At 46.9% G+C, this 15,312-nt stretch overlaps 1 protein-coding gene across 4 annotated transcripts in view; it reads left to right on the forward strand.

Moving 5' to 3' along the window:
* EML5 (EMAP like 5) overlaps positions 1–15,312 on the forward strand; it is a 303,194-nt gene that overhangs the window by 264,556 nt on the left and 23,326 nt on the right. For 3 of the 4 annotated variants that reach the window (XM_030558959.1, XM_030558960.1, XM_030558963.1), the window contains 2 exons: positions 1,450–1,548; positions 10,379–10,399. In XM_030558959.1, the coding sequence (XP_030414819.1) occupies positions 1,450–1,548; positions 10,379–10,399 (120 nt within the window). The remainder of the gene's footprint in view (positions 1–1,449; positions 1,549–10,378; positions 10,400–15,312) is intronic. The other variant, XM_030558962.1, reaches the window with a different exon arrangement.

A 15,312-nucleotide genomic window follows, 5' to 3' on the forward strand; every position in this document is an offset into this window, starting at 1 on the left:
GGAAGCAGTTCTGCAGAAAAGGACCTAGGGGTTACAGTGGACGAGAAGCTGGATATGAGTCAGTGTGCCCTTGTTGCCAAAAAGGCTAACGGCATTTTGGGCTGTATAAGTAGGGGCATTGCCAGCAGATCGAGGGATGTGATCATTCCCCTCTATTTGACATTGGTGAGGCCTCCTCTGGAGTAGTGTGTCCAGTTTTGGGCCCCACACTACAAGAAGGATGTGGAAAAATTGGAAAGAGCCCAGCGGAAGGCAACAAAAATGATTAGGGGGCTGGAGAACATGACATATAAGGAGAGGCTGAGAGAACTGAGATTGTTTAGTCTGCAGAAGAGAAGAATGAGGGGGGATTTGATAGCTGCGTTCAACTACCTGAAAGGGGGTTCCAAAGAGGATGGAGCTAGACTGTTCTCAGTGGTAGCAGATGACAGAACAAAGAGTAATGGTCTCAGGTTGCAGTGGGGGAGGTTTAGGTTGGATATTAGGAAAAACTTTTTCACTAGGAGGGTGGTGAAGCACTGGAATGAGTCACCTAGGAAGGTGGTGGAATCTCCTTCCTTATAGGTTTTTAAGGTTAGGCTTGACAAAGCCCTGGCTAAGATGATTTAGTTGGGAATTGGTCCTGCTTTGAGCAGGGGGTTGGACTAGATGACCTCCTGAGGTCCCTTCCAACCCTAATCTTCTATGATTCTATGATTGAGAATTTAGGGCTTGTGGTCAGAACAGGAGACTTTCTGTCATATCAGCATTTGCTGGGCACAGTTCTTTGAACAGAAGCTCATTTAAGATGACTGAACAGTTTTATAAATAATATATTTTGACAAAGGACACAGAAAATATATTAGCATGTGTATTCATTTGATAAGGTAAATTTTCCATGGCAATCTATCTTTTGGTGCACTGATGGTTTGTTTTCAGCACTGCATTATTTATTCAGTTGTATATTTTTAAATGTTTTTATATGTTTATGGTAAGTATTTTAATCTAAAGCATGGGATGTTTTCAAAAGTATTTATTAAAGTGAGACATACTACAATTATTTACTGCTTTTCATCTTCAAAATACATCATCAATACGAACTAATCATCAAACAGCAAGCCTGTGGGGTGAGGAAGTAAGTATTAATGGTCCATATCAATAGCAGATGTAACGGCAATGAAGTCTGTGCAAATATACCAGGGACAAATTTGATCCATTCTCACAATATTCCTAATTAGAAAGCTGAGGGAGAGAGGTTAAGAGACTTGTCCAGTATCACTGAGAAATATATATCAAATCCAGATTTAGAGTTTAGTGATTCATGGCTCCAAGCACTGTATGTAAACTATGATGTCATCATAAAGCCATTCCCTATTAAATATTAGAACATTTTTTTCAAATTTAATTGTTGCCATATATGCATAAATGTTTTAACAAACATTGTATTAATTTTTTGTATTTTTATTTTAGGCTCTCAATCTTTTTACCAGGAACATAATGATGATATTCTGTGCCTCACTGTAAATCAGCACCCCAAGTTTACCAACCTTGTGGCAACTGGCCAAGTAGGTATGTTTGTATTTTTTTTAAAATGAAATTAACATATAAGCATGATGTTAGGGTCATTTGAGTTCATGAATAAAACATAAAGATTATTTGATTATGCTGTCTCCGTTTGTATGAGTGTTACTCAGTTACCTGTCCTCTTTATTTTTTTCTAGAGAGTAATTTAATACAATTAAACAAAAATTACTGAGAGGCTTAGAAAGCCAAAATTTTGTTATCAGAAAGTAATTTTGGAAATTTTGAGCCCCATTTAAATTCGTCTGTACTTTCATTAATCTCCTGACTTGTTCTGGCACATCATCATCATAAACAGTCTTTCCAATCAACTCAACAGTAGTCTGTTAATGAAAGGAAGACAAATGAAGATTAAAATAAACAACAGTCTTCATTTTTATCCTAAATGGAAAAATGGAAAAAATAGTTGTGAATTTGCATAATATTATCCCATGATACAGGTTTACAGTATCTACAACTACAGTGCTCATAATAAATGGTTTTAACCTTCCAAACAGAGCCAAAGCAGTAATGAGTGTTTCCCTATAGATCAGGAATTCCCAAACTTGGTTCCCAGCTTGTTCAGGGTAAGCCCCTGGAGGGCTGTGAGATAAACAAAGCATCTCACGGTCTGCCATGGGCTTACCCTGAACAAGCTGCGAACCAAGTTTGGGAACCGAGTGATAATCTAGATTTTAGTAAAAACAAATATATATTAAAATGACATTCAAGTTGAAATGTAAGATCACACACAAAAAATGAAATCCTTACAACAGTATTCTTATATCAACACTATTGTGTCTAGACATTGCAGCACAATACAGTCCTCTGTCAGTTCCACAACACAAACATATGTTGCATATCTTTTAATGTTTCTTAGCAAATAATAGCACATATTGAATGTCTTAGAGTTTAGAAAACGTAGGAACCAGATTGATTTTACAGGAATATATTTTTATTTCTCTACAAAAATTTGTATTGAAGTCACTGCTAAGAAGAGCTGGGCAACTAATGGATTTTTCTGTTCACTGGGAATTTTGAAAAGTTGAAAAAAACCCATTTCATGTTGAACTGAAAACAAAAATTTTCAAAATGTTTGGCAAATTGAAAAGAAAAAAATAAAACTTGTTTCAGGTTGAATGAAACATCATTTTGGCAAAATTGAAATATTGTGATTAGATTTACTCAAAGGTTTACTCAACAAATGCAGAATGGGATGGGAGGAATGCAATGATGCTACTAAAGCTACGGTTCTTTACTTATTTTGTTTCCCTCTGTGCTTCTTCACCCAGGAGGAATCATAGGACACTTTTAATGCTCATTTGTCCCTTAAACATCCTGTAATAATAGAAAAACTTCTGCGTTGTTTTATAACCTGGATTGAGGAATAGAGAGCAGGAACAGATGACACCACATAAATAAAATTGTTTCCATGCAAATAATCCCAGTAATTAAATGGGGGGAGAATTTTTTTTTTAAAGATAAACATTTTTTCTTCTTCGAGTGCTTGCTCATATCGATTCCAATTAGGTGTGCATGCACCGCGTGCACGTTCGTCGAAAGATTTTTACCCTAGCAACACTCGGTGGGTTGGCTGGGCGCCGGATATATACGCCTGCCGACCCAACCGCCCCTCAGTTCCTTCTTACTGCCCATGTCGGTCGTTGGAACTATGGAGTGCGGTTTTACTGACCTCCACCTCCCTAGCTACTCGTAGTTCTATACTTACTTTTTGTGTATATCGTTCAAAGTTATATAGTTATAGTTAATTCTTATCATTTATAATTAGTGTTATAGTTAAGAGGGGTCCGGGGAATAGCCCCTTCCCTGCACCTGGTGCCGGGGCCCATGCCCGGTTCACCGGGTTTTGAACTGTGCTCAGCCTGTCACAAGCCGATGCCGACAGGAGATCCACATAACTCCTGTCTTAAGTGCCTCGAGGAATCTCACCTGGCAGACAAGTGTCGCATTTGCAAGGCCTTTAAGCCGAGAACAAAAAAGGAGCGGGACTTTCGATGTTCTAGGTCCTCTCGACGCTCCAGGTGCCGCTCGCAGTCCCAGCACCATTCTCCTTCTCAGTACCGGTCGCACTCGTGGCACCATTCAGTATCCCGTTCGCCGTCCCGCTACTCTCGGCACCACTCCAGCTCCCGGCACCGCTCCAGGCACCATGACTCCCGTAGCTGCTCCCGACATCGAGGCTCGAGATCTCTGTTGAACTCCCAGCACCGCTCCGGTCGCAGGTCCTGATCTCGTTCCCGGTACCGGTCCCCGGTGCCGAGTAAAGCAAGATCCGCTAGAGACAGAGACTCTGCCCAGGGCTATTCAGCCCCTCCATGGTCATCCAGACACACATCAGTGTTGTCCCACACAGACAGCTCTTAGGCACAGGACCGCGATTCCGATGTGCCCTCCAGAGTCTTTCAAGAGGACCAGGACCAGGACCAAAGCCCCCATCAGTGGTCATTCTGGACACCTTGGGCGTACCACCAGGCCCAAGGCGTACCACTAGTTCCGTCCTGCTCTGTCCCATCAGAGCACCGAGTGCCAGTGGCAACAGTTAGCCATCCCCCTCTGACTGCTACGGAGGAAGCCCCAGTTCACCCACTGGACTCCCAGGTTCCACTGGAGCAGGAGGTCGCCGAAGAGCAAGAGGCCACACAGGACCCACTCGTCCCTGGCATCTCCTCTTCCTCTTCTCCAGATGAGGCGGTGGCAGGAACATCCTCCTCGGGCCCTCCTCCAATCAACCTGAGAGCCCATCAGGACCTCCTGAGGATGGTAGCACTCAATATGAACCTCCAAGTGGAGGAGGTCCCAGGGGTAGAGGACCCGGTAGTGGACATTCTGTCGGCAGATGCCCCCACCAGCGTGGCCCTACCGTTTATTCGGACCATCCAGGCCAATGCCGATACTATATGGCAGTCTCCAGCCTCTATCCCTCCTGCAGCCAGGGGAGTCAAGCGTAAATACGTGGTGCCCTCTAAAGGGTATGAGTACTTGTATGTCCATCCTCCTCCCTGCTCATTAGTCGTCCTATCTGTTAATGAGAGGGAACGCCATGGCCAACAGGCGTCAGCCCTGAAATCGAAGGAGGCTAGGCAAATGGACTTAATCGGCAGCAAAGTGTACTCGGCAGGTGCCCTACAGCTCCGGGTGGCAAATCAACAAGCCCTGCTTAGCCGCTATAATTATAACACTTGGACGGCGGTGGGTAAGTTTACAGAGCTACTCCCTCAAGACTCCCGCCAAGAGTTCGCTGCCCTCTTGGAGGAAGGGAAAAAGGGGACCAGAATTTCCCTCCAGGCTTTGTTGGATTCAGCCGACTCAGCAGCCAGGATTCTGGCCTCGGATATTGCCATGAAGCGCATCTCATGGCTTCAGATTTCAAGCCTCCCACCGGAGCTCCAGTATACCATTCAGGACTTGCCATTTGATGGTAAAGGTCTCTTCTCAGAAAAGACTGACCCCAGGCTGCAAAGCCTGAAGGACAACAGGGTCATAATGCGCTCTCTCAGCACGCATACGCCAGTGACCCAACGCAGGCCTTTCCATCCCCAGTCTCACCGCCCATACTCGGCACCTAGACAAAGACAGGACTTTGGCAGGCGGCGCGGCCGAGGTGATCGTAGATGACAGTCTGGACCCCAAGGGGGCCAAAATCAAGGTCCCTCTAAACCACCAGCGGGACCAAAGACGAACTTTTGAAGGTGTGCCTGAGGGCAGCGTACCAGTTACAGGCCAGGATCCTTCTCCTCTCTTCTCCAACCATCTTTCCTACTTCCTCCTGGCGTGGTCCCAGCTAACTTCAGATCACTGGGTCTTACGCATGGTGGAGTATGGGTACCACCTCCAATTTATTTCAGCTCCGTCCTCCCTGTCTTAACCTAGTCCCAGATTTGGACCTTAGCGTCCAAAATATGGGGGTTAGCATGAAAACCTCCAAGCTTAGTTACCAGCTTGGACCTGGTACTGCTGCCACCACCCAAAAAATTAGAGTGTTTTGGGGCACTCTGGTCCCCCTGAAAAACCTTCCCTGGGGACCCCAAGACTCAAATCCCTTGAGTCTCACAACAAAGGGAAATAATCCTTTTTCCCTTCCCCCCTCCAGGTGCTCCTGGAGAGACACACAGACACAAGCTCCGTGAATCAAAACAGAGGGACTCCCCCCTCCCCATTTTCCAGTCCTGGAGAACAGAATTACCGAGAGTTAATCTCTCTTTCCCCCCTCACCCAGAGGGTATGCAAAGTCAGGCGAATAAATCTAACACACACAGATTTCCCTCTGACTTCTTCCTCCCACCAATTCCCTGGTGAGTACAGACTCAATTTCCCTGAAGTTTCCCAGTAAAGAAAAAGTCCAACAGGTCTCAAAAAGAAAGCTTTATATAAAAAGAAAGAAAAATACATAAAAATGGTCTCTCTGTATTAAGGTGACAAATACAGGGTCAATTGCTTAAAAGAATATTGAATAAACAGCCTTATTCAAAAAGAATACAAATCAAAGCACTCCAGCAACTATAGACATGTAAATACCAAAGAAAAGAAACCACTTAACTCACTATTTGATCTCTTTGTCCTTACACTTGGAAACAGAAGATTAAAAAACAGAAATCACTTCTCAAAGCTGAGAGAAAAGCAGGCAGACAGACAAAGACTCAGACACAAACTTCCCTCCACCCAGAGTTGAAAAAAAAATCCTGTTTCCTGATTGGTCCTCTGGTCAGGTGCTTCAGGTGAAAGAGACATTAACCCTTAGCTATCTGTTTATGACACTCCCACCCTCCAACCCATTCCTCTTCAGGGACTCATCTCACGAGCAATTCCTCTTGCAAGAGGTGCGGACGCTCCTCACCATGGGAGCTATAGAGGAGGTACCGAAGGACGAAAGGGGCAAGGGGTTTTACTTGCATTATTTCCTAATCTCCAAGTCCAAGGGAGGTCTCAGACCTATCTTAGACCTGCGAGGACTCAACCAGTTTATGATAAAGTTGAAGTTCCACGTGGTATCCCTGGGGACCATTATCCCGTCCTTGGATCCTGAAGACTGGTATGCCGCCCTCGACATGAAAGACGCGTACTTTCACATTGCCATTTTTCCTCCGCACTGGAGGTAACCCTGCTTCGTAGCCAACCGTCAGCACTTCCAGTTTACGGTCCTGCCATTTGACCTTTCTGCAGCCCCAAGGGTATTTACAAAGTGTATGGCCGTAGTCGCCGCCTATCTCCGCCGACGTCGGATACACGTTTTTCCATATCTGGACGATTGGCTCATCCGAGGGGCCTCCGAGACACAAGTCACCCAGCATGTGGGCATTGTCAAGGACCTATTCACACATCTAGGTCTGATGATCAATATAGAAAAATCCACTCTGGTTCCCACGCAGAGGTTAGACTTCATAGGAGCTATCCTGGACTCCAATCTAGCTAGGGCCTGCTTAGCACAGCCGCAGTTTCAGGCGATGGCAACAATCATCCGAGGTCTACAGAATTTCCCGACGACCTCGGCTCGCACTTGTCTCGGTCTCCTGGGTCACATGGCTGCCTGCACGTTCGTGACCAAATACGCCAGGCTCTGCTTCTGTCCTCTCCAAGGTTGGCTTAACTCAGTATACCACCTGGGCAGGGACCCAACAGACACGATAGTCACCATTTCCCTGAGCACCCTAGGCTCCCTCAACTGGTGGCTGACTCCCTCCCTGGTGTGTACAGGGCTGCCGTTCCATCCGCCCCAACCCTCAATGTCTCTGACGATGGACACGTCATCTCTCGGCTGGGGTGCTCACCTCGGACACCTTCGTACTCAAGGCCTCTGGTCATCTCAGAAGCTGGCATTACACATAAATGTCCGAGAACTGAGAGCAGTCCGCCTGGCATGCCAGGCGTTCCAGCAACATTTACAAGGCCGTTGTGTCTCAGTGTTTATAGACTCATAGACTCATAGACTCTAGGACTGGAAGGGACCTCGAGAGGTCATTGAGTCCAGTCCCCTGCCCTCATGGCAGGACCAAATACTGTCTAAACCATCCCTAATAGACAACACAACGGCCATGTACTACATAAACAACCAGGGAGGGACATGATCCTCCCCCCTTTGTCAGGAGGCCATCCAACTCTAGGACTTTTGCATAGCCCACTCAATAGACCTGGTAGCGTCCTTTCTCCCAGGGGTTTGGGACACTCTGGCGGATCGACTCAGCAGATCCTTCCTGTCTCACAAGTGGTCGATCCGTCCGGACGTTATTCATTCTGTTTTCCAGAAGTGGGGATTTCCCCACATAGACCTTTTCGCTTCCCGCACGAACAGGAAATGCCAGATGTTCTTCTCCTTCCAAGGTCTCTCCCCGGGATCGATCTCGGACGCTTTCCTGATGCCATGGAAGAGCCAGCTGCTTTATGCCTTCCCACCGTTCCCGCTTGTTCACAAGGTCCTGCTAAAACTCTGCAGGGACAGAGCGCACCTAATCTTGATCGCTCCAGCATAGCCCAAGCAGCACTGGTACACCACGTTGCTCAACCTGCCGATAGCCAACCCAATTACCCTGCCACTCCACTCAGACCTCATAACTCAGGACCACGGCAGATTTCACCACCCAGACCTGCAGGCCCTTCACTTCACGGCATGGCTGCTGCGTGGCTAAACAAGTCAGAAGTACGTTGCTGTGCATCAGTACGACAAGTTCTCCTGGGTAGCAGGAAACCTTCCACGCGGTCAACGTATCTGGCCAAGTGGAAGCGTTTCTCCTGCTGGTGCGAAATGCATAATCTTGCTCCCACTGAGGTCCCCATTCCCTCTATTTTGGACTACCTCTAGTTTCTCAAACAGCAGGGCCTAGCAGTATCATCACTGAGAGTACACTTGGCAGCCATCTCTACCTTCCACCCAGGGGAGGGTGGATGTTCCGTGTTCTCACATCCTATTGTTTCGATGTTCCTCAAGGGCTTGGAGCGCTTATACCCCCAAGTACGCCACCCAGCCCCGACCTCGGACCTCAACCTGGTTTTAACCAGACTTATGTCTCCCCCATTCGAGCTGTTAGCAACTTGCTCGCTACTCTACCTGTCTTGGAAGACAGCTTTCCTCGTAGCCATTACATTGGCCAGACGAGTCTCCGAGCTTAGGGCTCTTACGGTAGATCTGCTGTACACTGTGTTCCACAGGGACAAGGTGCAGTTGCGACCACACCCAGCATTCCTCCCTAAGGTGGTTTCGGCATTTCATGTTAACCAGGACATCTTTCTCCCGGTCTTCTTCCCAAAGCCACACTCAATGCGACGGGAGCAACAATTGCACTCCCTGGACGTCCGTAGACTGCTCGCATTTTATATTGAGCAGACAAAACCCTTTCGTAAAACGCCCCAACTCTTTGTCGTGGTAGCAGACCGAATGAAAGGCCTACCTGTTTCCTCTCAGAGGATCTAATCTTGGGTGACGGCGTGCATCCGCACTTGTTAATGATTTGGCTCGTATTTCCCCAAGCAACATCACCGTGCATTCTACCAGGGCTCAGGCTTTATCTGCCGCCTTCCTGGCTCGTGTACCTATCCAGGAGATATGTCACGCAGCTACCTGGTCTTCGGTCCACACCTTTGCTTCACATTATGCTCTGGTTTAACAGTCCAGAGATGATGCAGCCTTTGGCTCAGCAGTTTTGCATTCTGCAACATCTCACTCCGACCCCACCGCTTAGGTAAGGCTTGGGAATCGCCTAACTGGAATGGATATGAACAAGCACTCAAAGAAGAAAAGACAGTTACTCACCTTCGTAACTGTTGTTCTTCGAGATGTGTTGCTCATATCCATTCCAAACTCGCCCTCCTTCCCCGCTGTCGGAGTAGCCGTCAAGAAGGAACTGAGGGGCGGTTGGGTCGGCAGGGGTATATATCTGGCACCATAGCATCCCCACTCCAGGGGGCGCCTAGCCGATCCACCGAGTGTTGCTAGGATAAAAATCTTCCAACGAACGTGCATGTGGCGCGTGCACACCTAATTGGAATGGATATGAGCAACACATCTCGAAGAACAACAGTTACAAAGGTGAGTAACCGTCTTTGTCTAAGCAAAACAATTTTTAAAGCTTTGCACTAGCATTAAGATTATTTTACTATACTAATTTGCTTTTGGTATTTTTAACAGTGTTAAAACTATGCTGAAGCAGTTATGACATAATGCAGTCTCCAAAGATTTACAGAAATATTATTTTAATGTATTTTCAAATTGTAATGGCATGGTAGCGGAGTCTCTGTAGTCTTGCACTGAAATAGTTTTGACATCAGAGTATCTCATTGCAATGTTTTATGATGATACTAAATCCATTGTGTTATGCAGAATGCTTAATTGTTTCTCTAATTTGGGCATGCTCCTGTGTAATGCTGATCACCCATCCCTTCTACTGAAGTAAATGAGAGTAGAGGTGTTTCAGTATATGACAGAATCAGGCCCTTTATTAATATACCATCTCAAACATTATTTCCCTCTGGGCATTTATTTACTTAATTGGCTAGCATGCCTGAAACATGTGAAAAATGCTGTTAATTTAGAGCAAGGTAGAGAAGGACTCAAGCATAGACCCAAGTGATATTTGTACATTTTAAAACTCACACAATTGAAGACAAAATGCATTCATGCTATCTATTTGTATTGCAAATGTGACTGAAACCACATTAGACATCAGTGTTTGTTCAACTTTAACTATAATAGCAGTATTGGTACTGCTGTAATGCAAGAAGATGACCTCAAAGCGTGTGGTAAGAAATTACACTTTTTGTAGCATATATTTTCTTGGAACACTTATCTTATTTCTGATCTAATTATTTTTCTGCTGCTTTTCCATTACAGGAGACTCAGCAGATATGTCAGGTAAGGGAAATAAAATTTTAACCTCTTCAGGTATAGTTAGACTATTGAGTAGTCACCATCTACAACTTTGTAGATCCAGAAGTTCTGAGAATATATTTCAAGTTTATAAAGCCACGTATCAATCATTTACTGCCTCAGCAATGAACATACACCACAATAGCTCAGTAAATTGTAAAAATAGAATATTTCCTTTACCAAAAATCAAAAAATTCAAAAGAACACACTTTTGTTGAAACATATTCCCTTCTTGCTGCCCAGTGATAAACATAGCATACTACTGCTGCTACTGTAGCATATATGTATAAACGTGCAGTGTTTAGAAGCTATTGGGGCTGACAACAAACAGTTTTAGACAATTCAATTGAACATAATTTTGTAATGTATACATTTAAAGCAATATTCCGCTGAGGAGGCCTCGGTGACTGAGTGAATGAAATAATCACCTTTCATATCTACTGTATGATTGTCGTGCAATTACTACCAGTGATCCAAAATGATTGTTCTTATGTCAGTTTTTAATTTTGGGATGAATCATTTTGGGTCTTTTGACAATTGTGATTGAGCTATTTTTAGTAATAAGTTGTATCTTAACTGTAATTTTAAGGATCCATCACCATCATGTGTGAGTGAGTTCATTGTTGAGCAGTCATTGTAGTTGTTTGTCATACATCGGACGCAGAGATGCATATAAGTGGGTTCATGTATATATAGAGAATATGATAAAAATATGCATGTGATGAGCACATAGTCAGTGAAATTTTTAAGTGTGTTGATTTTTTTTGAATATGCCAAATGAATGTTGCATTAAGGATAGGAGAGAGCATACAAGGGAGCCTTTTTCCAACCAATATTCCTACATAAGAGGTAACCATAATATGGCTGTTTCCCTGAGTTCAGGAGGAACCCCTCTAGTGCTGCATAATGTCTCCACTAACTCCCACTTAAGCACTTCTGCTGCCTCATTGACCCTCCTAGCACAGCTTTAGTTTGACCTTCTATGTCTTAATAAACCTATATAATTCCTGATGGCATTGCCTGGGTCCTGCACTATATTCTCTCTTCTTTGTGGAGCTACTAGACTAGAATCTGGGCTGCTGCTGCTCTATATTATGATGTTTTAAGTATCTCCATGCCAAATTGTTTGCTGGCATCAGGATCAGAATGTCACATGAAATGCTCTATTGACTGCAGAACAGGTCTGGTTCATTCTAGTGCAGATCTCTTCTGCCCTGCTTGCTCATGGAAGCTTTACCCTGACTAAAAAGAGAGAGGAGACCCCACAAAATGCATCCCTCTGCTAGGACAGATACTCAGCAGGCTGACTATGACCTCCATGAGGGAGGAGCAAGATCATGGCAGAGATTTTGAGAAGAGCACGAACAGAGGAAACCACATTTTTCTTCCAGCTAACCCTGTTGTGGTAGTCTACTCAAATCCACATTTGTGGTGTCTAGATGAAGATAGGGTTGCCAACTTTCTAATCGCACAAAACTGAACACCCTAGCCCTTCCCCTTCCCCAGAACTGGTGCAACCATTAGGCAAACTAGGTGGACGCCTAGGGCGCCAAGATTTGAGGGTGCCAAAAAGCAGTGCCCAAAATGTCTGTCTGGGAAGCTCACCCGGCGCTGCGGCTTTGATCAGCTCCGGCCGGCTGGGAAGTGATGTCATTCCTCCTCTGGCCACCAGGGGCGCTGTGCTGCTCCCTGCTGCTCTGGCTCTTCTCCAGGGCCCCCGCCCCTGCTCGGCCCCACCCCGCCCCCACTCCCTGAACTCTGTAGCAGGGCTGGGCCTGCACTCACCAGCGGCCAGGAAATGCAGAGACCCGTCCCCAGCCACACTGCCAGTGAGTGCTGGGGGGTGACTTCCCTTGCCCTCCAAGCCAGCCCCCCCTCCAGAGGCCTACCCTCTGTCTCCAGCCGACCCCTGCTGCACCCCCTGCCCTGCCTCCAGCCTGCCCCACACCTCCTGTCTCCAGCCAACCCCTGCCGCACCCCCTGCCCAAAGCCAGGCAGCCCCATGCCCTCTCAGGTTGTTCATTTATTTTCATTAAATATGTAAACTAAATAATGAAATTAATAAATCTTCAAGCTGAACGTGTATTAATTCTGATGAACAATGCCATATTATGCAGTATTCATTTTTGAAAGTTTATAACTGATGTTCTGGGGGGAGGGGTGGGGGTGAGGAGCGCAAGGTGGAAGTTTCGCCAGGGCGCAAAGTATCCTTGCACCGGCCCTGCCCTTCCCCGTGGCCTCGACCCCTTCTCTGCACCTTCCCTGAGGCCCCGCTCCCCACTCACTACATTCCCCCGCCTCAGTGGCTCGCTCTCCCCCACCCTCACTCACTTTCACTGGGCTAGGGTAGGGGTTTGAGGTTCGGGGTGCGGGAGGGAATGAGGGATCCAGCTGGGGGTGCAGGCTTGAGTGGGGCTGGGGATGAGGGTTTGAGGTGCAGGAGGGGGCTCCAGACTGGGGTATGGAGAAAAGGGATTCAGAGTGTGGGAGGGGGCTTCAGGTTGAGGCAGGGAGTCAGGATGTGGGAGGGGTGAGGGCTCGGGGCTGGAGATGAGGGATTTGGGGTGCAGGGGGGGCTCCAGGCTGGGGAGTGTGGCCAAGGGATTCAGACTGTGGGAGCGGGCTGTGGGCTGAGGCAGGGGGTTGGGGTGCAGGATGGAGCTCTGGGTTTGGGGGGGATCTGGGCTGGGGAAGGGGTTGGGGTGTGAGAGCTCTGGACTGGGGGATGGGCTCTGGGGTGGGGTCAGAGATGAGGGCTTTGGGGTACAGGAGGGGGCTCCAGGCTACAGAATGGAGCCGGGGATTTGGAATGCAGGAGGGGGCTGTGGGTTGAGGCAGAGGGTTGGGATGTGGGAGGGGGTGAGGGCTCTGGGCTGGGGGTACGGGCTCTGGGCTGGGGCCAGGGATGAGGGGTTTGAGGTGCAGGAGGGGGCTTCAGGTTTGTGGGGGCTGAGGGCTGGGGCTTGGAGTTGCAGTTCAAGGGGGTGAGGGCTCTGGGCTGGCTGGGCGGGCTCTGGGGTGGGGCCAGGGATGAGGGCTTTGGCATGCAAGATGGGGCTCCAGGTTTGGAGGGTGGGGGCTGAGGGCGGCGTAGGGAGTTGGGGCACAAGATTACCTCACATGGCTCCCGGTCAGCAGCACAGCAGGTGCGGGGGCTAAGGCAGGCTGCCTGCCTGTCCTGACACCGAATTGCGTGCATGCCAGAAGTGGCCAGCAGATCCAGTGCTAGTAGGCAGGGGGCGGTGCAGGAGGCTCCGTGCAAGCTGCTCTTGCCCTGTAGGCACCACCTCCCCCCCACTCCCATTGGCTAGTTCCCAGCCAGTGAGAGTGCAGAGCCTGTGCTCAGGGCGGGGGCAGTGTGCGGAGCCCCATGCCTAGGAGCTGGACCTGCAACCCATTTCCGGGGCACAGCCTGCCTTAGAGCCGCAGCGGGGATGACCGGAGCAACCAAGGTCTCTTTTCGACTGGGTGTTCCAGTCGAAAACCAGACACCTGGTCACCCTGGATGAAGATGATCCAGACTTCTCTTCATCCGAGATCCACAAACTTTCAGCTCATGGTGTCATGTAGGTAAAGATTAGGGCAGTCCAGGATTTTGCCAGGGAGGATGCTGAAGAAGAAAAGACTGTTCAAAGACCAGGATAAAGCCCTGCATCTGTTTCATTTTCCACAAAGAGGTAAAGAAGCTTGTCAAATAATTCTGGGGTATCCCAGAAGCTTGTTCTGCCCAGCAGCAATGCACCATTGGTAACTGTGGTGTCACCAAATGGTTATTTCCATGAAAGAAAATTCTTACACAATGCACAAAAAGAATAATGAGCTGGTTCCAAATATCATTTTGAGGTGTTCAGCCATAGTATTATGCACTACTAAGGCATGAACCATTAAGCTGCAGGTGCTAGATGCAGACTTCCTAAAAGATCAAAAGTAGATTGAAAAGGTTTAGACAAAATCTATTTGATTTCTAAGTTCTTTTGCAGTGGTTCCCTAAACTTGATCATGCTACCATTCCCTTTTACTTGTTAATATCCACACAGAAGGCGGGACCCTCTAGTCAGTGAAGGCCATTGCACCATAATTCCAGGTCAAGCAGAGACTGATCACCATTTATTTTAGAATATAGGCCTTTTTTTATGTGTCCCTGTACCAAGCTCTTCAAGTTCTCACAGATTTGTTGTCTTTTCCATCTCTTACCAGACAGAGGAGTGAGATGTAAAGTTTTGATTGTTTTGCACAGGTTCACAATCATTTTGCCAAAGAGATCCAGGGGTGTCTGTGTACTTGTAGATCTGACATCATTCAGTCCCCTTGTGCCATATACGGAATTCAAAATAGAGACAACCCAGATAGTGATAGCAGCAGTTGAACCTGCAGGTATCCTCACTTTCAAAAAAACACATACCTGCATATACATATTGCATCATCACGTCAAAAATATTTGCTTTGTTCTGGGTCAAGAGCACTTTTAATTGACACTTTACCTTGCATTGTTCCCACCCATACCAGCACATTCTGCTCTATCTCAACAACAGGCTTCTGAAACTTCAGTCAGCTCTAGAGGCTCCAAAAGTACTTTGAGAGTCAGTACAGCTGCTTGCTGTTTATTATTAGCCTTAAGGAGAGCGAATTAGTGTGCTCTCAGAAATTAGTCCACCTGAAAACAGTCTCCAACACGTTCTAAGGTCTTGTCTACTTGTTCTACGAGAGGTTTGACAAGGTAGTTTTCTTAGCTCAGGAAGTTGGATGCCTATACAAACAAATGAATCTTCCCAGGATTTTCACAAATTCGATTGCCTGTTTTATGCTATATAAGTTTTTAAAAAAGGAGCAGGAGGAGGGTTTCTATTTTGTTAAACCAATCTGACTGTGTAACAGCATGAAGGAAATCTTCATAGCAA

The sequence above is a fragment of the Gopherus evgoodei genome, chromosome 4, assembly GCF_007399415.2.
Source record: "Gopherus evgoodei ecotype Sinaloan lineage chromosome 4, rGopEvg1_v1.p, whole genome shotgun sequence".
In the NCBI taxonomy this organism is placed as follows: domain Eukaryota; kingdom Metazoa; phylum Chordata; order Testudines; family Testudinidae; genus Gopherus; species Gopherus evgoodei.